This window comes from Gorilla gorilla, chromosome 1 (assembly GCF_029281585.2).
Source record: "Gorilla gorilla gorilla isolate KB3781 chromosome 1, NHGRI_mGorGor1-v2.1_pri, whole genome shotgun sequence".
NCBI lineage: Eukaryota > Metazoa > Chordata > Mammalia > Primates > Hominidae > Gorilla > Gorilla gorilla.
Window position 1 is genome coordinate 83065789 of NC_073224.2, and position 24576 is coordinate 83090364.

At 38.4% G+C, this 24576-nt stretch overlaps 1 protein-coding gene and 1 non-coding gene across 8 annotated transcripts in view; both read left to right on the plus strand.

The window, feature by feature from the left end:
* The window catches only part of ANKRD45 (ankyrin repeat domain 45), a 101868-nt gene that overhangs the window by 31997 nt on the left and 45295 nt on the right, over nucleotides 1-24576 (plus strand). For 2 of the 7 annotated variants that reach the window (XM_063710813.1, XM_055365999.2), the window contains 3 exons: nucleotides 5352-5454; nucleotides 6573-6690; nucleotides 23517-23856. In XM_063710813.1, the coding sequence (XP_063566883.1) occupies nucleotides 6646-6690; nucleotides 23517-23856 (385 nt within the window). In that variant the 5' untranslated portion in view covers nucleotides 5352-5454; nucleotides 6573-6645. The other 5 variants (XM_019036933.3, XM_055366002.2, XM_055366004.2 and 2 more) reach the window with 5 other exon arrangements.
* Nucleotides 22745-22848, plus strand: LOC115932417 (small nucleolar RNA U13). Its single transcript, XR_004068700.1, has one exon. It is a non-coding gene; the product is annotated as a small nucleolar RNA U13 (small nucleolar RNA).

A 24576-nucleotide genomic window follows, 5' to 3' on the forward strand; every position in this document is an offset into this window, starting at 1 on the left:
AAATGGCCCGAAAAAGAAAAAAAAAAAGAGAGAGAGGCAAGATTTTTTATTTTGACTACTAAAAGGGCCTTATTTACATAACAAGCCTACCTTTTTGCTAGCCAGGCCAAACTGAAAGAGCAATGGCTGTACTTCTGAAATAGCAGCAATTTGTCCTAGTTGAAATATGGTAACGAGATTTAAAAAGACTTTTTTTAAAAGGAGCTCAATGGTTAGTCAGCTTAATTAGAAGCTAACATCCAAGATATGTGTGTGTGTGTGTGTGTGTGTGTGTGTGTGTGTGTGTGTATTTAAAAGGCCTTCATGGTTTTTTCCCTCTCCTAGAACCTCGTCCTTTTTTTTTTTATTTGAGCAAAAGCTTTTTTTTCTTCTCAGTTGGCTAAATTCTTTTTTCTTCATTTACCTCTGCTGCCTCTCCTTTCTCTTGCACCCTCTGCTGCATAAGAGACCTAAAATAGTTTATAATAGCCTGGAGTTCCTTAAAGAAAATGAAGGTGCCAGACTCCTTTTGGGGGAGAAACCTGTTTTTCCTTATGGAACTCCAAGAGTGTAAACAGACAAGTTTGTCTCAACCCTTAAACTGCTTGCTTTTGTATTGTGTTACCTGATTTGCTGACTTAAGTAGTTATTGCAACAGAGTTTACTCTTGGATTTTTAAAGAAGAATGTAGTTTAGACATTTAGAAATGTCTTTGTTTAAAAAAAGTTTTTTTAAGTACACTGTAAAAAGATCATGTGGTCTAGCCTCATACTAATTCTCCCTTTTTGGAAACCCAGGATTCAGTGTAGGCTCAGCCCAGAGCTCAGAGATGCAGTTAAAAGATGGGTAGTCCCTGTTTAAATAAAATTGGTCTCCTTATACAATCTATGATAGGTTTTTATAATTTTATGTTTGATTTGACATAGCCTTTTTTTTTTTTTTTTTTTTTTTGAGACAGAATCTCACTCTGTTGCCAGGCTGGAGTGCAGTGGTATGATCTTGGCTCACTGCTACCTCTGCTTCCTGGGTTCAAGTGATTCTCCTGCCTCAGCCTCCCAAGTAGCTGGGACTATAGGCGCGTGCCACCACGCCCAGCTAATTTTTGTATTTTTAGTAGAGACGGGGTTTCACCATGTTGGCCAGGATGGTCTTGATCTCTTGACCTCGTGATCCTCCCGCCTCAGCCTCCCAAAGTGCTGGGATTACAGGTATGAGCCACCATGCCTGGCCTTGACATCCATCTTTAATCTTCCATTAGCATACCAGACTTTTCCTCTCTTTACCTTCTGATGTAAATTTTTCTATTTGATTTTCACCTTTATTTCCTTTAGTATGCAAATTTAAGGCTATTTAGCTGACAACTGCCTAGGATTGTGAAACAGGTTATCAAGAATCTGAGAAAGATAGGAAAAACAAAAGGTTTTTATGAATCTATAAGATGTACTTCTATCGGCATGCCTAATACATCTATGTATTTATGTGTCGTGTACACAATGTTTCACTACTGAAAATATACAAAAGAGCTCTAATCGGCTTAAGAAAATAAAAGCAGTTAAATAAAATACTTTATCAAGAAAAAAGAAAAGACTAGTCAAATGCTTTTTTAAGTTACATAACTTCAGTAAAATCTTAAATAAGCTAGCTTTAAAATTATTCATAAAGTAATATTAGAAATGTCTATCATGTTGTCTAAAGGGAAATTATAATGGTTTTTCTAGAGATTGGGTTTGATATAAAAACACACATACACTAAATAACTGATTAGAACAGTAAAATTTTCTTAAGGGATTGATTTAATAAATTATATGATATTCTAATTTTTTTAAAACCCAAAGTTCAACTTTTATCACATCTCACCTTTTTTTTTAAAAAATTATACTTTAACTTCTGGGGTACACGTGCAGAATGTGGAGGTTTGTTACATAGGTATACATGTGCCATGGTGGTTTGCTGTACCCATCAACCCGTCATCTACATTAGGTATTTCTCCTAATGCTATCCCTTCCCTATCTCCCCTACCCCGCCTCCCCCCCACCCACCATCAGGCCCTGGTGTGTGATGTTGCCCTCCCTGTGTCCATGTGTTCTCATTGTTCAACTCCCACTTATGAATGAGAACATGAGGTGTTTGGTTTTCTGTTTTTGTGTTAGCTGAGAATGATGGTTTCCAGCTTCATGCATGTCCCTGCAAAGAACGTGAATTCATCCTTTTTTATGGCTGCATAGTATTCCATGGTGTATATGTGCCGTATTTTCTTTTCCAGTCTATTAGTGGTGGGCATTTGGGTTGGTTTCAAGCCTTTGTTATTGTGAACAGTGCTGCAGTAAACATACATATGCATGTGCCTTTATTTTTTATTTATTATATTTCAAGTTCTGGGGTACATGTGCAGAATGTGCAGTTTCATTACATAGTTATACACATGCCATAGTGGTTTGCTGCACCCATCAACCTGTCACCCCAAAACAAGCCCCAGTGTATGATGTTCCCCTCTCTGTGTCCATGTGTTCTCATTGTTCAACTCCCACTTATGAGTGACAGCACGCGGTGTTTGGTTTTCTGTTCCTGTGTTAGTTTGCTGAGAATGATGGTTTCCAGCTTCATCCATGTCCCTGCCAAGGACGTGGACTCATCCTTTTTTGTGACTGCATAGTATTCCATGGTGTATATGAGCCACATTTTCTTTATCCAGTCTATCAGTGATGGACATTGGAGTTGGTTCCAAGTCTTTGCTATTGTGAATAGTGCCACAATAAACACATGTGTGCATGTGTCTTTATAGTAGAATGATTTATAATCCTTTGGGTTTATACCCAGTAATGGGATTGCTGGGTCAAATGATATTTCTAGTTCTATATCCTTGAGGAATTGCCACACTGTCTTCCTCAATGGTTGAACTAATTTGCACTCCCACCAACAGTGTAAAAGTGTTCTTATTTCTCCACATCCTCTCTAGCATCTGTTGTTTCCTGACTTTTTAATGATCACCATTCTAACTGGTGCGAGACAGTATCTCATTTTGGTTTTGATTTGCAGTTCCCTAATGACCAGTGATGATGAGCATTTTTTCATATGTTTGCTTGCTGCATAAATGTCTTCTTTTGAAAAATGTCTTCATATCCTTCACCCACTGATGGGGTTGTTTTGTTTTTTTCTTGTAAATTTAAGTTCTTTGTAGGTTCTGGATATCAGCCCTTTGTCAGATGGACAGATTGCAAAAATTTTCTCCCATTCTGTAAGTTGCCTGTTCACTCCGATGATAGTTTCTTTTGCTGTGCAGAAGCTCTTTAGTTTAATTAGATCCCATTTGTCTATTTTGGCTTTCGTTGCCATTGCTTTTGGTGTTTTAGTCATGAAGTCTTTGTCCATGCCCATGTCCTGAATGGTATTGCCTAGGTTTTCTTCTAGGGTTTTTATGGTTTTAGTCTTACATTTAAGTCTTAATCCATCTTGAGTTAATTTTTGCATAAGGGGTAAGGAAGGGATCCAGTTTCAGCTTTCTGCACATGGCTAGCCAGTTTTCCCAACACCGTTTATTAAATAAGGGATCCTTTCCCCATTTCTTGTTTTTGTCAGGTTTGTCAAAGATCAGATGGTTGTAGATGTGTGGTGTTATTTCTGAGACTTCTGTTCTGTTCCATTGGTCTATATATCTGTTCTGGTACCAGTACCATGCTGTTTTGCTTACTGTAGCCTTGTAGTATAGTTTGAAGTCAGGTAGCATGATGCTTCCAGCTTTGTTCTTTTTGCTTAGGACTTTCTTGGCTATGTGGGCTGTTTTTGGTTCCATATGAATTTTAAAGTAGTTTTTTCCAATTCTGTGAAGAAAGTCAATGGTAGCTTGATGGGGATAGCATTGAATCTATAAATTACTTTGGGCAGTATGGCCATTTTCACGATATTGATTCTTTCTATCTATGAGCATGGAATGTTTTTCCATTTGTTTATGTCCTCTTATTTTGTTGAGCAGTGGTTTGTAGTTCTCCTTGAAGAGGTCCTTCACATCCCTTGTAATTTTGATTCCTGCGTATTTTATTTTCTTTGTAGCAATAGTGAATGCAAGTTCACTCATGATTTGGCTCTCTGTTATTGGTGTATAGAAATGCTTGTGATTTTTGCACATTGACTTTGTATCCTGAGAATTTGCTGAAGTTGCTTATCAGCTTAAGGAGATTTGGGGCTGATATAGTTGGGTTTTCTAAATATACAATCATGTCATCTGCAAACAGAGACAATTTGACTCCCTCTTTTTCTAATTGAATACACTTTATTTCTTTCTCTTGCCTGATTGCCCTGGCCAGAACTTCCAATACTATGTTGAATAGGTGTGTGCCAGTTTTGTCTTGCACCAGTTTTCAAAGGGAATGCTTCCAGTTTTTGCCCATTCAGTATGATATTGGCTGTGGGTTTGTCATAAATAGCTCTTATTATTTTGAGATACATCCCATCAATACCTAGTTTATTGAGAGTTTTTAGCATAAAGTGCTGTTGAATTTTGTTGAATGCCATTTGTATCTCTATTGAGATAATCATGTGGGTTTTGTCATTGGTTCTGTTTATGTGATGGATTCTGTTTAATGATTTGCGTATGTTGAACCAGACTTGCATCCCAGGGATAAAGCTGACTTGATCATGGTAGATAAGCTTTTTGATGTGCTGCTTCATTCGCTTTGCCAGTATTTTATTGAGGATTTTTGCATCGATGTTCATCAGGGATATTGGCCTAAAATTTTCTTTTTTTGTTTTGTCTCTGCCAGGTTTTTTGTATCAGGATGATGCTGGCCTCATAAAATGAGTTAGGGAGGATTCTATTTTCTATTGTTTGGAATAGTTTCAGAAGGAATGGTACCAGTTCCTCTTTGTACGTCTGGTAGTATTTGACTGTGAATCTGTGTTGTCCTGGACTTTTTTTGGTTTCACCATTTTTGTTTTTTTCTCCCCCTTTAAAAGGTATGAAATAATAAAGCTCTCTTTCAACTCATGTTCAGCTCAGTTAAGTTTTTTTTCCCCACAGTTCTGTTTGTTGTGGCCTGGTGCTAACAATATTTTCTTAAAGGTCTAAAGGAAATGTTTTCTTCCAACATAATATCCTGTACACTGCAGAAGATCTTTTCTTTTGCCTTTTGGTAACTGGCCTCACAGATTTTACGTCTTATTGAAATGCCATTATTATTAAGTTTTACTTTGCTTAGGAAAAAAAACTGATAATTGTTTTTTTTTTAAATTAAGGTTATTACATCCGTGTATCTTTCTGTATGTACTTTTAAAGTACTTGTAACATTAAGTTACAGGGATTTGACTCCTGGGTCTAAAATGGACACAAAGCCCTGCTAAGTCTTAAACACTGACAGCAGTTAAATCCTCATCTTCAGGCCCCATAGAGGATGCCAATCAAAATAAACTGCATTCCTGAGACAGAGGGCCAGAAATTAACACCATTCAACTCCTCAAGGTCCAGGGACTACTGCGGAAGAGGTAGGTGTGTGAGATTATAAGGGCCCATTTTAAGACATAAAATAAGTACAGTTTCTCTATAAATTAACCATTAATATCAATGGCACACTGATGCAAGACCAGCACATGAGCCCCTGTGTCAGATTAATATGGTTTGTTTTTTAAGCATTAACCAAAACATTAATAAAGATTATAAAAGGCTTATGGAAGTTATAGCTGATGATCAAGATTAAAATTTTATATATTTATAAAAATTTGAAAAACAAATTTAATTGACTTCATGTTGTTTTTATTAGGGTTTATTGTTTGGAAAATTGTTTCCTCTCTCAAAATAAAAGTTTTGCACCTTTCTTTTTTTTTTTTAAATCCTTCAGTTATCACTTTGGTTAAATGAATGACTTATTTTACAATGACCTGTGATCCTATTTTGTAATATCAAGTGTTTTAAAGCTTTGATATTTGACAAACTTTCCAAAATCAAATGATAAATTATGTCTTTTTCTGACCTAATTAATCCTTTAAGATATTCCCAGTTCCTTAAAGTCCAAAAATGACATATTTGGCCTATTTGGTATAAAAATTATATAGGAAGCATTGTCAAACATGAAATGGTGTTTGGTTGTCTTTGGGCTGTATTTGTATAAAGATGTTATTGGCATGTGTTCAAAAATTATGGGAAACTCCTGTAATTCTTTTTTTTTTTTTTTTTTTTTTGAGATGGAGTCTCACCCTGTCACCCAGGTGGGAAACTCCTATAATTCTAATATGAAGTAGTGTACATTATCAGTAATAATTATAATTTTTATGGTAAATTATTGTGTGCCATAAGGTAACAAATTTCCTTGTCAATTGTATCTTTATGGCTGCCCTATAACTTTTTGTCATCCATGAATGATTGTTGTCTTATTTTGGTCCTCTTTAAAAGGTGGTTTTATAATCAGCTATAAACTCTAACAGGTGCCCTTGAATGCAGGTTTCTGATTACTTTGGAGATTGTAACATTTCAGGACTCATGAAGAGCTGAAATGTTTACGACTATCAAGCAGAACAGGAATTAACTGCAGGGACTAAACTAATAGAAGTTTAAAGTAATCTTTTTAACTTTTTGTTTAAAACGTTGCTGATCCTTTGTTTTTCAGAGTCAAGAAAACTTTTAAGCTGTTTACAGCTTTTAACAGTTAAGTGTACTCCTATGAACAAAAGTTGGAGCATATGTGTTTCTGTCTACCTGATTTCTACAGAATTTGGAAACTATTTGTGAGTATTCTTATGACAATACAATTATTTGCATAAGTGCAATAAGAATCTTTTTTCATTTTTAACAGGACACAATTGGAGAAACTGGTTATTTTACCAAGGCTTTGACTAAAATGGTGTGCTTTCATTTAAGGAATCAAACTTGACTTATGGAGCCAATAAAAGCCCCTTGGAAAAATTGGCCTCATACCTTTTTCTACACAGTCCCTTTACAGGGTTCCTGACCTGTGGTAAGTAAAGAATGTCACTTTCTGACAGACCCAAGAGCCCCAAGTTTATCTTGGAACATTGAGAGGAGAGGAATTCACAATCATAGGTATTTGATGGTACAAATCCGTGGCTGGGCTTGGCTTTAAAAAAGTCATATCTGAGATTCCTTCTATGGACTAAAGTTCCATCAAAGCCAATTTAAATGCCTATGTAAAATAAAATTATTCTTGATACATTGTATACAAATAATCAGGTGAAGGGTAATAAAGCAAATCAGTCTTACCATGATTTGTCTTTAATAAAAATGGGAAACTGGATAAAGAAAAATTATGTTTAAAAAACTATAGTACACCCGTTGTTAGATTCTAGTCTTGCCTATTGTTTTTCAATTTTTATTATTTTCTACAGTTTGGACTGAATTCTAATTCTATTTTTTCTTTTTTCTTTTTGAGACAGAGTCTCCCTCTGTTCCCCAGGCTGGAGTGTAGTCACATGATCTTGGCTCACTGCAACCTCCGCCTCCTGGGTTCAAGCAATTCTCCTGCCTCAGCCTCCTAAGTAGCTGGGATTACAGGCACCTGCCACCATGCCTAGCTAGTTTTTTGTATGTTTAGTAGATATGGGGTTTTGCCATGTTGGCCAAGCTGGTCTCAGACTCCTGACCTCAGGTGATCCACCTGCCTTGGCCTCCCAAAGTGCTGGGATTACAGACATGAGCCACCGTGACTGGCCTGAATTCTAATTTTTCTTGGCTACATGCCTGCAAAATAATGTTTTCAATTTTTTTTCCTTCTTTTTTCTCCATTTTTCCTAATTTGGAGTCACTGAAAACTAAGCTATACTTTTTTTTAAAGCCCTGCGAACTGAAGCTAAATAACTTAAACTTTAGAGGAAAATAATAGCAACCTATTTACGTACATAAGCCACTTTCATACCTGCCTACTAATATACGGACTTCAGAGCAATATGGCCTATATTGATTTTCCAGGATCGTTCTTTTGTTTGTTGTTGCTTTTCCTCCTTCTTTCCCCTATTTTCTCTTCATAGGACATAAGACTTTACAACCTTCTAAAAAATGAGCTTTCCTAATAACTTGGGACCTACCAGTCTAGGAATAAACCATCCTAGCCATAAGAGATCAGACAAAACCTGAGACCAGAGACTCATTTCTTTTAATATGCTTTCTCCAAAAAATTTTTAAAAAGTGGGGAAATGTGAAAAAAAAAATGTCTTGGGTCCCTAAAATCACTAAGCTAAAGGGAAAAGTCAAGCTGGGAACTGCTTAGGGCAAACCTGCCTCCCATTCTATTCAAAGTCACCCCTCTGCTCACTGAGATAAATGCATATATGATTGCCTCCTTTGGAGAGGCTAATCAGAATGCAACCATTTGTCTCTTATGTATCTGTGACCTGGAAGCACCCCCTACCTCTAACCCCCCTGCTTTGAGTTGTCCCACCTTTCCAGACTGAACCAATGTTCATCTCACATATGTTGATTAATGTCTCATGTCTTCTTAAAACGTATAAAACCAAACTGCTCTAACCACCTTGGGGACTGCTCTAACCACCTTGGGCACATGTTATCAGGACCTCCTGAGGCTGTGTCATGGGTGTGCATCCTCAACTTTGGCAAAATAAACTTTCTAAATCAACTGACACCTGTCTCAGATTTTTGAGGTTCACAAAAGCATGGTGAATGTGGAAAAAAAAAAAGCCAAAAATATCCCCATCCCAAAAGAACCATGAAGGTGGGCCGAGTGCAGTGGCTCGTGCCTGTAATCCCAGCCCTTTGGGAGGCTGAGGCAGGAGGATCACTTAAGGCCAAGAGTTGGAAACCAGCCTGGGCAACATGGCAAAACCCTGTCTCTACAAAAAATACAAAAAAAAATTAGCTGGGCATGGTGGTGGGTGCCTGTAGTCCCAGCTATTTGGGAGGCTGAGGTGGCAGGATCACCTAAGCCTGGGGAGAATGAGGCTACAGTGGGCCGTGATCACACCACTGCACTCCAGCCTGGGTGACAGAGTAAGATGCTATATCTAGAAAAAGAAAAGAAAGGTTCCCTCACAGAAAATGGGAGTTCACTAACCAGAAAAGGAGGGACCAGCAGGTGAAAACCATGGGTGCTCACTATTTCATTCTCCTCAACTGTAGAGATGAGCTACATGGAGAAATAATTCTTTAGTTACACACCAGGGGAGTGGCTTTAATATTATCTAATTATTGCCAGAAAGACTCAAGGCAAATTATTTTGAAATAAAGTTGTTATTTTTGGCAGATTTTCTCTAATATTTAATTAGCATATAGCTAACAAGTAGCAGTCCTCTGGTGTTTTAAACCAGACTGACCTAGGTACAAATCGTGATTTGGCCCTATTAGCTGTGTGGTCTTAGGTAGGTGACTCAACCTTCTGAAGTGTCGGTTTCAAGAATAATATCACTTTCTTATAGCAACTTATTGAGTTGCTATAAGGATTAGAGATAATTTATATGAATCACTTAACACAGTACTCGGCATATAATAGGCTTTCAAACAACAAGATGTAGCACATTAAGTTACCTTGGAGTAAATTTTTCAACTAGTTGATCCAGGTTTTTCATCAGAAATTGACATTGTACAACGGACATGACTCTTAGTCTATGAAGTATAGAAATATGGCAGGGTGTGGTGGTTCATGCCTGTAATCCTAGCACTTTGGGAAGCCAAGGCAGGTGGATCATCTGATATCATGAGTTCGAGGCCAGCCTGCCCAACATGGTGTAACCCCATCTCTACTAAAAAATTACAAAAATTAGCAAGGCGTGGCGATGTGTGCCTGTAATCCCAGCTACTTGGGAGGCTGAGGCCGGAGAATCGCTTGAACCCAAGAGGCGGAGGTTGCAGTGAGCCGAGATGACACCACTGCACTCCAGCCTGGGTGACAGAACAAGACTCCATCTCAAAAAAAAAAAAAAGGTATAGAAATATAGTTTTTTATACAATAATTTCTATTCTGAGGGCCTATTCTCTTATGTTGGAAAAAACTAGTTTCAATCGTTTTGGAAACCTCTCACCTACCATAATTTTCTGGAGGGGATCTAATTTCTGGGGGATTTGAATAGTGCTTAATCATTTGCTGCTTGAGCTGTCTGTTCACCAGGCCTTTACTGTCTTATCTGGACCTCCATCATTAATACCCACAGATTATTGCTGAGATGTCTCTTACACATGGGCACTTGGCTCCTTCAAATCCAGTGGCTCTTTCCAATACTCTCAGGTCAAGCTTGCAGGGGGTGTGGCTAAGAGAGGGTGTCATGGGAGTCTTTCTGCTGCATCTAGGCCACACTCTTGCCATGAATCTCCTGTCTGTTTCTAACCTGGTCTGCCTAGATGCATCACGCAGCTGTTTCTGACCTGGAGTTCAAGTGGAGCTCAGGGCATCTTTGCTTTTAGGTCTCAAACCTATTGTGTCTTACTACCTTTCTAATATTAGCATTCAGAGCACTAAAAAATAATCTTTAAAAACTCTATTTAATTTTTAGTTGTTTAATTCCACTTCAGACTTTCAGGAAACAGTTATATTTGGGAATTCTTCATATCCCCTGAAGATTAATGAAAAACAGAATCATGTACAGTTTTGTACAGTTATGCATCATAAGTCATCTTCCATCCAGATATTAAAAAACAAAGACTATGAAAAAATAGCATGTTAAAACTGAAATACCTAAAATTAGCCTTGCTCTTCATCACCTTCAGTAAGAAATGATTGTTGAGTAGAGCAAATGTGTTATATAGTGACTGCAGCAGCAAGCTTCCAACTGACAGATTATTGTTCCTGTCTATAATGTAAAACTCTAAAATTTTGATTACCACAACTTATTTGAACATGAAAAATTAATAATTACATTTGAAAAAATTCAAATTCTTGTATTTCAAAAGTTCAGATTTATGATGGTGTTACTGGTGGTGAATCTGTATGGGTCTGCAGCCGCCTTAATTCTTGCCTCGGAAGAAAGAATCTGAGGGGCATAAGGCAGAAGAGACCGAGGCAAGTTTTAGAGCAGGAGTGTAAGTTTATTAAAAAGCTTTTGGGCAGGAATGAAAGGAAGTAATGTACACTTCGAAAGGGCCAAGTGGGTGACTTTGAGAGATCAAGTGCAGTTTGACTTTTGACTTAGGGTTTTTTTTTTTTTTTTTTTTTTTGAGACGGAGTCTTGCTCTGTCACCCATGCTGGAGGGCAGTGGTGCGATCTCGGCTCACTGTAACCTCCGCCTCCCGGGTTTACGTGATTCTCCTGCCTCATCCTCCCAAGGAGCTGGGACTACAGGCGCGTACCACCACGCCTGGCTAATTTTTTTTTTTTTTTTTGTATTTTTTAGTAGGGACGGGGTTTCACTGTGTTAGCCAGGATGGTCTTGGTCTCCTGACTTCGTGATCCGCCCACCTTGGCCTCCCAAAGTGCTGGGATTACAGGCATGAGCCACCGTGCCCGGCCTTAGGGTTTTATATGGTGGCATACTTCTGGGGTCTTGCGTCCCTTCTCCCCTGATTCTTCTCTTGGGATGGGCTATCCACATGTGCAGTGGCCTGCTAGCACTTGGGAGAGGAGCACGTGCAGTGTGTTTACTGCAGTTCTATGCATGATCACTTGAGGCATTCTTCTCTTACCAATTGAATGTACTCAAGAAGGTCATATACCAGTTAAACTCCACCATTTTGACTCTTAATGTGTATCCTTGAGCCCACTCACCTGTAAGAAGTACTTTTTAAGTGGTCCATTTTTCAGAAAACAGGCCCTGGCAAATCCAGGCAGCTCCCTTGCAGATGTGACAACCGCATGCTACAGACATCTGGGAAGAGTGATAAGACTCACAGAAGTCAGAGGGGAGGGAGAAAAAAAAATAGGGGGTGGGGTGGCTAATCCATAAAAGGAAAGAAAGTTTTGTCATTGGGAAATCAAAACTTAAAGTGGGGAAGGAGACAAGATGTAACCTTATAAGGGGATAATGAAACTTAGGCAACGTTGGGGAAGACTGTAACCCCATAGTACTCAGCCTATGAGGAACCAGGGTAGGGACTTGCACACTAGGTGATAAATTCCTTGTTGAAACTGCACTGGGTGTGCCTGCTTATCAGACACCCGATCTTGCAAGACCGTTATTAAAAAGTCTCTCTTTTGCTGTTCTTCATGCCTCTAAGTCCATTCTTTGGGTTTGGACAGGTGAGTGTGTTTCTCACATCACCTAACTCCTGAGCTCTTATGGGGAAGCTGCTGATAACCAGTTTCAGATGTTTTCTATCTATTCGGAGCGTGCCTTTTCCTGGCATTGGCTGCAACCAATTATTTTAGAGAGACAGTTAACAACTGCCTATCACCTGATGGTCGCCTGACATTCCTGGTGGGGGATAGGGGAGCCTGCTCTGCTCATGCCTGACTACCTACTGTAACAATGGTGAAATTTTGCTTGGGCCTTAGGTCAAATATTCATTTCAGAACTAGGCTATTCGAACTTCAGCACAGATGTTCAGAGCCCCTCTAAAACATTCACTTACTCCTTAATGGACTCTTGGTAGAAACAGTAAAGAAATGAATATTTTCCTTCACACCTGCCTTCAGCACAAAAACTTCCCTGTTTTCACTGTGTGATTCATGTGAACATTGATATAATTGCTAGGTATGCCTGGCCCTTCCCTGCTGGTTTCTTTCGAACCCCTTGTCCCTCCACCTCCATCGCTTCCCCCCTTTTAAAGTTGTGTTTTGCATCTTGAATTTCTGAATCAAGAGGGATATAGTCTCCAAGTTTCTTCTGCTCCTAAGGTAGTTGGCACTTGTGAGGTCGCCTGAAACACTCCTTGCTGGTGACAATGACCATAAACCATGGGAGAAAGATATCCAATAACTAGAAAATTAAGCAAGGGGTTATTCATACACTCTTTTGTTGTTTTTAGAAGGCAACCTCATATTTCCAGAAAATTCTTTCGTTTAAAAGCCAAAGATAAGACAAGCCAACAACCAATATGCACAACTTATTTTTAAACTGTAAAACAAATACCGTATTACAGAAGATTTACAAAACAAAGAAAAAACCGACACGCCACCCAGAGACTGAAATTATAGATAATTCCTGGCTGTTTTCCACTCTGGCTTCCTGCGCCTTTGCAACCAAGAATAACCTTCCCGCGCTGCCGGAACCGCGGCGCAGGAGGAGGCGCTGCCTCGCGTGTTGCGCCGTTGCTATGGTAACCGAGGAGGCTGGGGCCCGGGTGTGGTGAGTCTAGGGGTCCTGGCGCTGTGGGCCGGGGTGGGCACTCGGGGAGGAGTGCGATGGGGTAGATGGACATCTTCCCTCCAGCCTGCTCGGGCAGGGCTGGAGGGGAGTGGGCTTCAATCTCAGCGTCCTCACACTGCTTCTGTCCAGAGCTTTGCGCACCACTCTCCTACCCCGCCGGCAGCCACAAGGGATCGCAGAAGGTCCCTAGGGAATTCAGGCCGAAGAGCAAACTCTGGTGCCCTGAAGTGTCCGTTGCCCCCTCGCGGGACCTCCTGGATCACCTGGCGACGCTGCCACTTTCTGTATCCTGTTCCTCAGGCCTTCTCTTTGTTTAACTCTGTGTGCCCAGGGTTGCCCTTGGAGTCCTTCTCCTTGAGCTGGGACTTGATTAAGGGACTACTTTTTTTTTTTTTTTTTTAAGAAAAAAATCAGTTGGCTTAAAAGGCACATTAGGATCTACTCCTCTATCACAACTTCAGACTGCGTCGCCTGCCTCCTTGCCCTTTGTTTATCCTCCTCCCGTTACCTGGATTGTCCTTTTTTCCTCCTTTTAAGACTCCTACTCTTCACTATCGAGATTTCACCTCTTCTGGGAAACCTTTCTGAGACCGCCACCCAGAATTGAATGTAGATGTCCACGGTTTTACTCTCAAAGCACTCTACCTACCTCCATTGAATCCCTGATCTCACTCTGTCATTGCTGATTTACTTGTATCTTCCCTACCAAAATGTGAGAGCCTATGAGGTAGGTGCTATGACCTATGTGATTTTCTATTGTAGGTGCCTCGAAAGTAATCACATTCTATAGTTAAAAAGAAAAGTTTATAGATTTTTCTACACTTATTTAGTAAGGCAGACCAGGTGCTATCCTCATTTCAGAGAAGTCACATAATTAAGCAATGCCATTCTGCCTTCATAGTTCCAGCCTTCCCTCTTCCCTCCCATGCTCATATTCTCTGTGAAACTTCGGTTATATGTAGCAAGGTTACAATTTTGATGTATGTTATTACTTTTGTGGGCAAAGAAAATGTAATTTATTTTTGTATATGACTGATCTGGTTCCTTTCATGAGCATTTACTTATTGATTATTAGGAAAGAATCTAAATGTCCGATTGGTTTTAAAGTTTAGCTCAATCTAGAATTGATTTCTTTGGCTAGTGTTTAATTTCTCTTATATACAAATATTTAGGTTATCAGGTATCTTCTTGGATTCTTTCCTTGAGATGGTGCCCTGGCTATGTGGATGGCTCACGGAATCAGTTATGGGGACGGGTCAGGGTCCCTTTGCCTTCCCTTGGCTCTGGGGCGTGATGTTCCTGGTATACCGAGTGCTCCCTGCCCTATGGCTTTCTTGGTTCTAACCTTTGGCTTATATACCTTGTGAACAGGTATCTCCTGGTTTTGTCAGGACTCGGTAGAGCTCCCTGGCTCACTCAATTGCGCTGAGTTCCTGCTGTGACTTCCCTTCAGCCCTGACTGGAGTGGTTTGCACCACAGCCCTCCGTCCCTGCAAAGCCTCTTTGCCCTGCTATAGCAATTGAGTAGGGCAAGCATCCTGCAAGACTTTCCTATTTCTAGGTCTCATGTATATCCTAAGGCAGTGCTCTCAAACTTTGTTGTCTCAGGACTCCATTTTACTCTTAAGAAATGATCCCGAAGAGCTTTCCTTTATGTGAGTTATGTCTTTTAATATAGTATTACATATGTTGTAAGAATTAGAAATTAAACTGAGGATTTAAAAAATGTTTATTAATTCCTTAAAAAATAAATTCACATGTTAACATAATTATATATTTCTCATAAAAATATTTTCCAGAACAAAAGAATTAGTTAGAAAGTGGCATTATGTTACATTGCTGCAAATGTCTTTAATTTCTGGCTTAATGGGAGACAGATTCTTATGTCTGCTTCTGCAGTCTATCTGTTGCAATATGTTGTTTTGAAATATGTAAAGAAAATTCCTCCTTACATAGATATATAATTGGAAAAGGGAAGAGTATTTTAATAGCTTTTTCAGATAATTGTGCACATTTTTGTGACTGCACCAAAACTCTGCAAGTGGTAGTTTCTTTTTCTTTCTTTTTTTTTTTAAGATGGGGTCTCATTCTGTTGCGCCAGGCTGGAGTGCAGTGGGGTGATCTCAGCTCACTGCAACCTCTGCCTCCCGGGTTCCAGTGATTCTCCTGCCTCAGCCTCCTGAGTAGCTGGGACTACAGGCGCCTGCCACTACGCCCGACTAATTTTTTTGTGTGTTTTTAGTAGAGACGGGGTTTCACCATATTGGCCAGGCTGGTCTTGAACTCCTGACCTTGTGATCCGCCCACCTCAGCCTCCCAGTATGCTGTGATTACAGGTGTGAGCCACTGCTCCTGGCCACAAGTGGTAGTTTCTTAAAGGCTAGTTGCAGTGTGGAATCTGAAGCCATGTCAATGAACTTTTCATACTGTGTTACATTAAAATCTATTGATCTGTCTTATACTTTGGATCTTTTACCCATGCTTGATATTGTAACATAATGGAAAATGGCAGGGGGAGTGAAGCTGATTTTGTAAAGAAGAAAAGCAGTCATTCAAATCAAGCAAAATATTGCTTCATTTAGTTATACCAGTTTTCCAAATGTTAACATGTTTCATGCTGTAATATTTTTAAAAGCCCACTTTCATTAATATCATCTCTGATCTCATCATAAAAGTATTGGGAAGTTGTTGGCCAACACATGGCCAATACGAGTTTTCTAAAATGCAAATTGCAGCTGGGCACGGTGGCTCACACTTGTAATCTCAGCATTTTGGGAAGCTGAGGTGGGAGGATCACTTGAGGTTGAGACCAGCATGGGCAACATAGCCAGACCCCCTGTCTCTACAGAAAAATTAAAAAATTAGCCTGGTGTGATGGCACACATCTATAGTCACAGCTACTCAGAAGGCTGAGTTGGGAGGATTGCTTGAGCCCAGGAGTTCAGGCTATAGTGAGTCGTGATGGCATCACTGCACTTCAGCTTGGGTGACAGAGTGAGATCTTGTCTAAAAAAAAATTTTTTTAAAAATGCTATTTGTGTTAGAGTTCTTCAGAGAAACAGAATCAATACAATATATATAGTCCTCTGTATCTGTGGATTAAACCAGCCTTGGATCTAAAATATTTGGAAAAAACATGGATGGTTGTGTTTGTACTAAACGTATACAGACTTTTTTCTTGTCATTATTCCCTAAGCAATACAGTATAACAACTATTTACATAGCATTTACATCGTATTAGGTATTTTAAGTAATCTAGATTTAACATATATGGGAAGATGTGTGTAGGTTATATGCAAATACTACACCATTTTATATAAGGCACTTGAACATCCATGGATTTTGGTATCTACAAGGGTGGAGGGTTCCTGAATCAATCCCCCCATGAATACTGAGGGACAACTGTATATATGAATAAATATAGAATAATTTATTATAAGGAATTGGTTGATGTGATTATGGAGGCTGAGAAATTTCAAGATCTGCATTCAGCAAGCTGGAGATCCAGGAGAGCCATTTGTGTAGTTCCAATCCAGGTCTGAGGGCCTGAGAAACAGGAAAGCTGATAGTATAAGTTCTAGTCCCAGCCTGAGCCTGAAGGCAGATGCCCAGCTTGAAATTAGGCAGAGAGAGTGAATTCTCCCTTACTTAATCTTTTGTTGTATTCAGGCCTAGTTATTTTTCATGAACTATTTTTTTCGTTAACAAGTATTGTGTTTAAGATGAATTAATACGTATTTTATTTATGGTTTTTTTGTTGTTGTTTTTTGGAGACAGGGTCTTGCTCTGTCATCCAGGCTGGAGTGCAGTGGCGTGATCATAGCTCACTGCAACCTCTGCCTCCTGAGCTCAAGAGATTCTCTCACCTCCACCTCCCAAGTAGCTGGGACCACAGGCATGTGCCCCCGTGCTCAGCTATTTTTTTTTCTGTATTTTTTGTAGAGATGGGGTTTCGGTGTGTTGCTCAAGCTGGTCTTGAACTCCTGAACTCAAGTGATCCACTCACCTCAGTCCCCCAAACTGCTGGGATTACAGGTGTGAGCCACTGTACCTGGCCTCAGTTTTAATTTCTAATATAAATATTAATTTAGATATAACCCACATAAAAATTCTCTGGGGTTCTCAATTTTTAAGACTGTAAAGAGCCGTGAGATCAAAGAATTTGAGAACCACTGCCCTAATTATGTTGGTTCTGGGCTGATATAGAAATTAAGCTCCATTCAAGGATATAACAAGAGTAGCTGTGAATATTCTGGACCAAATCATAGTTCAAGATTTGATCTAGTTTGTCTTCATATCTTTGAATTAACCTGGGATCAGACTGATCTCTAGATGTGGAATAATATGTTGGTAATCAAGTGTCTGGTGGTGGTAGGGTAGAAAATTATTTATTCATACCCTGCATAGGAATAAACTATGGCATATTCAAAAAGAAGAAGAGCTGGGTGTGGTGGCATGGGCCTGTAGTCCTAGCTACTTGGGAGGTGGAGGCAGGAGGATTGTGAGCCCAGCTACTTAGGATCCAGGGCAGGAGGATAGCTTGAACCCAGGAGTTCAAGATCAGCCTGTGCAATATAGCAAGACCTTGTTTTTTGTTGTTGTTTTTGAAAGAAAATAAGTAGCATTACCATCTTTTCTTTTGCTTCATGGATGATTTTGCTGGAGGTTTGATGATGACCTAATAATGATGATGGTAGCTTCTATTTACCAAATGTTCCCCCATGTGCTTGGCATGTACATCACCTAATTTATTTTAATTCTTAGAACAATCATAGACTAGGCTCCAGTGTTATTCCTACAAAAGAGTAAGTAAATTGCCCAGTATTATGCAGCTAATAAATTGCGGGATTGGATTGTGAACCCAAGTCTCTCTGACTCCAAAACCCATTGCTCTTGGCTATGAAAAAAAGCACTGGGAATTGCAAGCTTGATTTTAAGAGTTATTGAATATATATGACTTGTTAAGAATTGTGGTAAGTCTGAAAGTAACACAAAGAAATGTAAAGCTTGATTCCTGCACCCAGCAAGTTTACAACCTAGTTGGATAGATTACGTACTTGAAACAATTAGAAAATAATATAATATCATATTTGGTAAGTTGTATAGACTATACATAATGGCCTTTGGAGTTCAGAATATTGAAAGGCCAGTGTACACTCAAGAGAGGAATTAAGGAAAGGCTTAGGAAGAAAGTGGGCTTATAGCTTGGCCTAAATAGGATTTGGGTAGTTGGAATGTAGGAGATGTAAAGCTATTCTAGGTCTTATAGCAGGAATACCTGTGAAACAAAAATAGGAATTTCTCAGTATCTTCAAGGTCTCATGGCTGGGACCCTGGTGTTCCAGTGAAAGGCATTCCAAACACATCCTGCCTCTATTCTCTAAGGTTTGAATATGGTTATCTTTAGCATAAATGTTTCAAAAGATTACAACTACTATTAATAGAGTGACAAAATTATTATCTAATAATAACAGACACTTTTGAGAGTGAAAGTAGATGCTATTAAAAATTATACCAGGAAAACAGCTATAACGGGAAATGTCCTGCATACATTGGGACATATGTCACCCAAGCTATTAACCATAAACACAAGCTGTTTAACTTCTGTTAGAGTCCTTCTTATTGATTTCCTGGTATAGTCTCCATAGTGCTTATTCAAGACTCATGTTTTTACACACTGTGGGTTGTATCCCATTTAGTGGGTCATGCAGTCAGTTTAGTAGGTGGCACCCAGCTTTAAAAAAGTAGAATGGGACAAAAAACAGTGATATGTTACCTGTAGTAAAGAGAAATACTGCTTTGTTTTAAAAAGAAATATATATGTACAAATATAGCCATATATGCCACGTATCCAGGATAAAATTGTCCATTGTTACCGAACAATAAATTATGTGGATACTCTATTGATAGTAGTTACATATATTTACATATAAAATTAAAATGTCATAAACTAATTTATGTATTATAACAGAAATAATTTATACAAGATATAAAATAATATATACGTATTTGAAGAGAACAACCATCTCATGGTCTAAATTATCCTTTCAGGCTCCAGCTATTATGCTTGAAATCCAGTGAGAAGGAATTAAGCATTCCTGGAATTTGCAGTCTGTATATCTGCTTACATCTTATCGCTTACTATTTGGACATGTGGCCACACCAATATTACAAGAGAGATTGGAAAGTAGTCTTATTCCACCATAAAGATCAGTTTAGAAAAAAGCCTTGTTAAAAGAAAAGAGGGTGGGGTTCTATTCCAAAAGAAGAGAGGGTGGGGTTCTATTCCAAAAGAAAAGAGGGTGGGGTTCTATTCCAAAAGAAAAGGAGATGAGATTTTGGGGAAGACAACTAGTAATTACTGGGAGGCTGAAAATGAGGAAACCAAGGGAACTGTGGAGGATCAGACCACAAGAACCACAGTATGTTCTCATAGCAGGCAGTTTGATCAGCATACTATTTCTGTCACTTGTGATGAGTGCCCTTCAACTAGCCTCATTTCCTTGTATCCCTTGTTCAAGATTCAAGATCGCAGGATGGATCCCCTGATGGGCTGAGCTTAAATAATGTGCCTGCCCCCAGGCTTGTGCTGAGAGAGAGAAAAGAAGAATCCTGCTTCTTCGTCTTCCGGTGTGAGAAGTTAGCTATATCTTTTATTAGAATTCTCTGAAACTGAGATAGGAGTGCTTTAAAGAAGGGGTGTGTGTGTGTGTGTGTGTGTGTTGGAAGGGTGGGGAGTTGGATGTCAGACACTGAAGAATTATAAGTTTCCACTGTAATTCTTCTGTAAAATGAAAGAGTTGAACTAAACCATCTCAAATACAAGACATGCACCAAATCTTATGGTTGAGTCATTGTTGACTGGGTAACTCAACTCCCATTTCCAATCCCTGTCTACCTTGCTTGCCTCTATCATAGCGGCTGGAAAATCAAGAAACTTGCTTTTTTTCCTCCCTCTCCTCTTAAAGATGGGGTAGCCACACCGCATTGTACAGTCTGGCCTTTGAGATATAACTGGAAGTTTGTTGGGACTTGTTAGAAAAGATTTTTGTTTTGCTTTCCCCTTAAGAGGGATTGGAGGGATTGATATCACTGGTATCCTCTAGGTGATTTCCCCATTCTTCCTGCCATCAATTAAGATGAGATTTCAGGAGTTATAACATGAGGCAAGAGTTGTGAAGATGAAAGTCTTACACACTAAGTATGATGGAGTGATAGAAAGAGATTGGATCTATATTTTTGAGCTGCTGAACCATCTCCATCTTTAAATTTCTCATTATGTGTGAAAAGAATCTCCTACTTTTAAATAGTCAATCTTATTTGGCTTTTTTATTATTTACAGCCAAAGAATTCCTAACAGCTTACAAGCATTATACACATTTACAGAAGGAAGGGATTAATGTAGGGTAGTAATAGAGAAGATTCTAATATTCTACCAATTTAAAATGCATATCACAATGATCTTTCGACTATTATCCTATTTATTTTCTTTACTTCACCATAGCAGTAAATGACAATTTTCTTTTCTTTCAGCACTCTTTAGGACTGTTATTTCTTAAGAACAGGGTCAGAAAACTATGGCCTGTGGACCACCACCTGTTTTGTAAATAACGTTTTCTTCAAACACAGCCACACCCATTCATTTGTGTATTGTCTGTAACTACTTTCAAGCAACAACTGCAGAGTTGAGTAGTTAGAATAGAGACAGAGGGTCCACAAGCCTAAAATATCTGCTCCCTGGCCTTTTACCCCTGCTTTGGAATGCTGTTCCATTTTCCTGTGGCCTTCATAGTCTTTGTCATTCTCTGCAGTCCTACTTCAGTATCACCTTGATTGTTCTTTTTCAAGTTTTTTCTCTTCACTTCCCTGTTATTTCCTAGTGCTTCACCATGTTTATTTCCTTGGAAACACTTATAACAATCTAAAATTATCACTTTTTAAATTTTTTATTGCCTGTTTCCAATCAGAATATATGCTTCATGATAGGAGGGATCTTTCCTACCTTGTTGAATCCTCAGGATCTAGCATAGTGCCTGGCATAGAGGAAGGAATCCAATAAACACTGAATTATATGAGTGAATAATTAAACTCCCAATTCACACTAATTTAGACTTCTGTAATAACTGTCTAATTGATTTTTATTTTTTGCCTCTAGTCTCTTACTCCTCTAATCTATGTCACTCAGGCTTGTCGGATCAATCTCCTTGAAACCTACTTAGTTCCTAGCACTAAAACCTTCAGCTAACTGTCCTTAATTGCTCCTTGCTCTACCAGTTGCCTACAGAATCAAGTTCAGACTTACTGATGCAATCCCAGCCTCTTTTTAAGAGCAGACTTCTTGCTTATTTTGAATGGCCTATACTTAACCAAATTGGCCAACATGCTCATTCCCAAAAATACCTGTGATCTTTGCTTTGGTGCTTTAAACTTAGTTATTCCATCTGGAATTTCCTTCTTTCTGACTTCTGAATGACAGTCTTGCCCATTCTTGATGGCTCAACTTAAATGTTAATATTCTTTACTAAACATATAATTCCCTTTATCACATTTCCCATATCTTGTCTTCTCCCACTACCCTTTACCCCTGGTAAACATGATCTTGAATCTGTGTTCAATGTTGCTTTTTGTCTTTTTTTTCTGTGTAGTGTTACTGCTTCTACTTGTATTCCTAAAAATTCTGTTTAATTGCTTTTCACTTGACAAAAATACATCTTGAGATATATATATAATCTTTTGGATTTACATTTTTCATGTGATGTATTGGTAAGATTCATTTATATTGTTCTGTGTCTTACTTACTGCTGTGTGACAAATGAGCCCTAAGCTTGTTAGGTTAAAAACGACACTCATTCATTATCTCAGTTTCTGTGAGTCAGGAATCTAGGCACAGGTTAGCTGGATCCTCTACTTCAGGATTTCTCATGAGGCTATAATCAAGGTGTTGCCTGAGGCCATAGTCACCTCAAGGTTAACTGGGCCAGATCTACTTCCAAGCTCACTCAGTGGTTGCTGGCAGAATTAAGTTCCTTATGGAATTGGATGAAGAGCTTTGATTCTTACTGGCTGTTGAACAGAGATCACCCTAAGTTCCTTGAAAGGTGGCCTTCTCCATCACAGCGCATGAGAAGAGCCAGGGAGAGAATATCAGCAAGACAAAATCACAGTCTGTTGTAACTGAATTACAGAATTTACATCCCCTCATTATTGCTGTACTCTCTTCATTAGAAGCCAGTCACTAGGTCCAGCCCACATTCAAGGTAAGGAAATTACATGAAGGTATGAATACCAGGAGGCAGGGGTGGGACATTGGGAGCCTTGTCAGAAGTTGCCTACCATATGGCATATCATTGTAATTTATTTCTTTTAACAGTTATATACCATTTTGTGTGAATATACCAGTTTATGCTCATCTTCTTGGACATTGGTTTTCCCTTCTGGGTTTTTTGCTGTTGTGAACAGTGATGCCACAAACATTCTTGTGTGTAATGAAGGGACTCTGGTACTCTTCTCTGAATCTTTCCCAGTTTAATACTGTGTTCTGACAGACTGAAGCACTATGAAGACATCCTTAGTTAGATCCTTTTGTAATTCATAGGTGTGATTATTGGGTTTTCATGCTCATGTGTGAGAGGTACCTCCTTCAAACCTTGTTACAACACGGGCACATTTCCTGTCTGTTGTGAAAAAAAAGAGACATCCTTGAATAATTTTATCTGGAATTAATCTTATCGCTTCTAAACTCCCATAGCATTTCTCCCATAGCATTATTACCACTTGTCACCTTTTATTACACTTATTTTGTGCACTTCATATTTTTTCCCTTGAAATAGTAACTTGTTGAAGGTAGGAAATAAATTTGGTTCTGGTTTTCACAATTTACACAGTGCTTTCAGTATGTGTTACTGACTGAATGAATTCTGTTTAAATGTCGGTGCCTAATTTTTAATCTTCATAATCTGACTCCAGTAACCCAATTATATTTCTCACTTCTCTCATACAAGGACCCTTATTTAGGCAAGTGGATCTCTTAGACATTCTTTTTCAATCTCTTCCTAATGAATTTAGATCATATGATCTCTTTCTTCTCCTGTTTCTATTGAATTTATTATTTATTTCACACATTTAACATTTTAGTATATACTTGAGCTATGTTATATGTACCTACTCATAATAGATACACAATAAACTTTATTGATGGAATTGCTGAAGTATCTTACTTTATAGTTACTTTCAAATAGTTAAGTATTTTTATACCATCTATATTGTCAGTTGACTGAGCAAATAAATAAACAAATACTGATGTGTTTGAGTAGATTTTTATCACTTTTTTTATTTTTTTTGGTCATAGGTATTTTTGGAGTTAATGGAGTCAGAAGGACCTCCAGAGTCAGAGAGTTCAGAATTTTTCTCACAGCAAGAAGAGGAAAATGAAGAAGAAGCCCAAGAACCAGAGGAAACAGGCCCCAAGAACCCCCTTTTACAACCTGCTCTCACAGGGGATGTAGAGGGTTTGCAGAAGATTTTTGAGGATCCTGAGAATCCTCATCATGAACAGGCCATGCAGCTTCTCTTAGAAGAAGACATCGTTGGGAGAAATTTGTTGTATGCAGCTTGCATGGCTGGGCAAAGTGGCGTGATTAGAGCTTTGGCAAAATATGGTGTGAATCTGAATGAAAAAACCACCAGAGGTATTTTGTCTTTTTTCTCTCATCAGTATTACTTATGACTACCTAAAGATGCAATGTAATATCTTTAAGGTTAGATATATTTGATGTGCCTGTTTTATACTTTACATATATGTGTATATACATCTATATGGGTGTATGTATGTGTATACATGTAAATGTATCAATGTTGATATTACATAGTATAGTATTTTAGAACATAGACTTTACTATTTATTAGCTGTGTGACTTGGCAAGTTACCTGATCTTTTTGTGTATCTGTTTTTCCATCTGCAAAATGGGGATAATAATTATATTTTCCTTATAGGGTATAATGAGGATTAAATAGGATAAAATAAATATTTTAGTGCTTGGCATATCATAAATTGATATATAGTAAATATGTAATAATTTACTGTTATCTCTTTCCTTTGAAGATTTATTAATTTTTTAGCAATCATTATCTAAGTCGCTTTTTAAATTCAGTAATTATTTTTTCAGATTGCAAATATAATACGTGGTCATGGTAGAAAATAAAAAAAATGATCATCAGCATGATCTTCAGCAAAGAAAGGATATACATTCTCTTCATGCTCACATGGAACATTTAAAAAATATTGATCATATATTGAGCCATAAAGGAAGTCTTAACAACTATCAAAGTATCTATAGCATATAGTCTTTGATCAGTGACTACAATAAAATAAAATTAAAAAGTAGTAACAAAAAGGTAACTGAAAACTG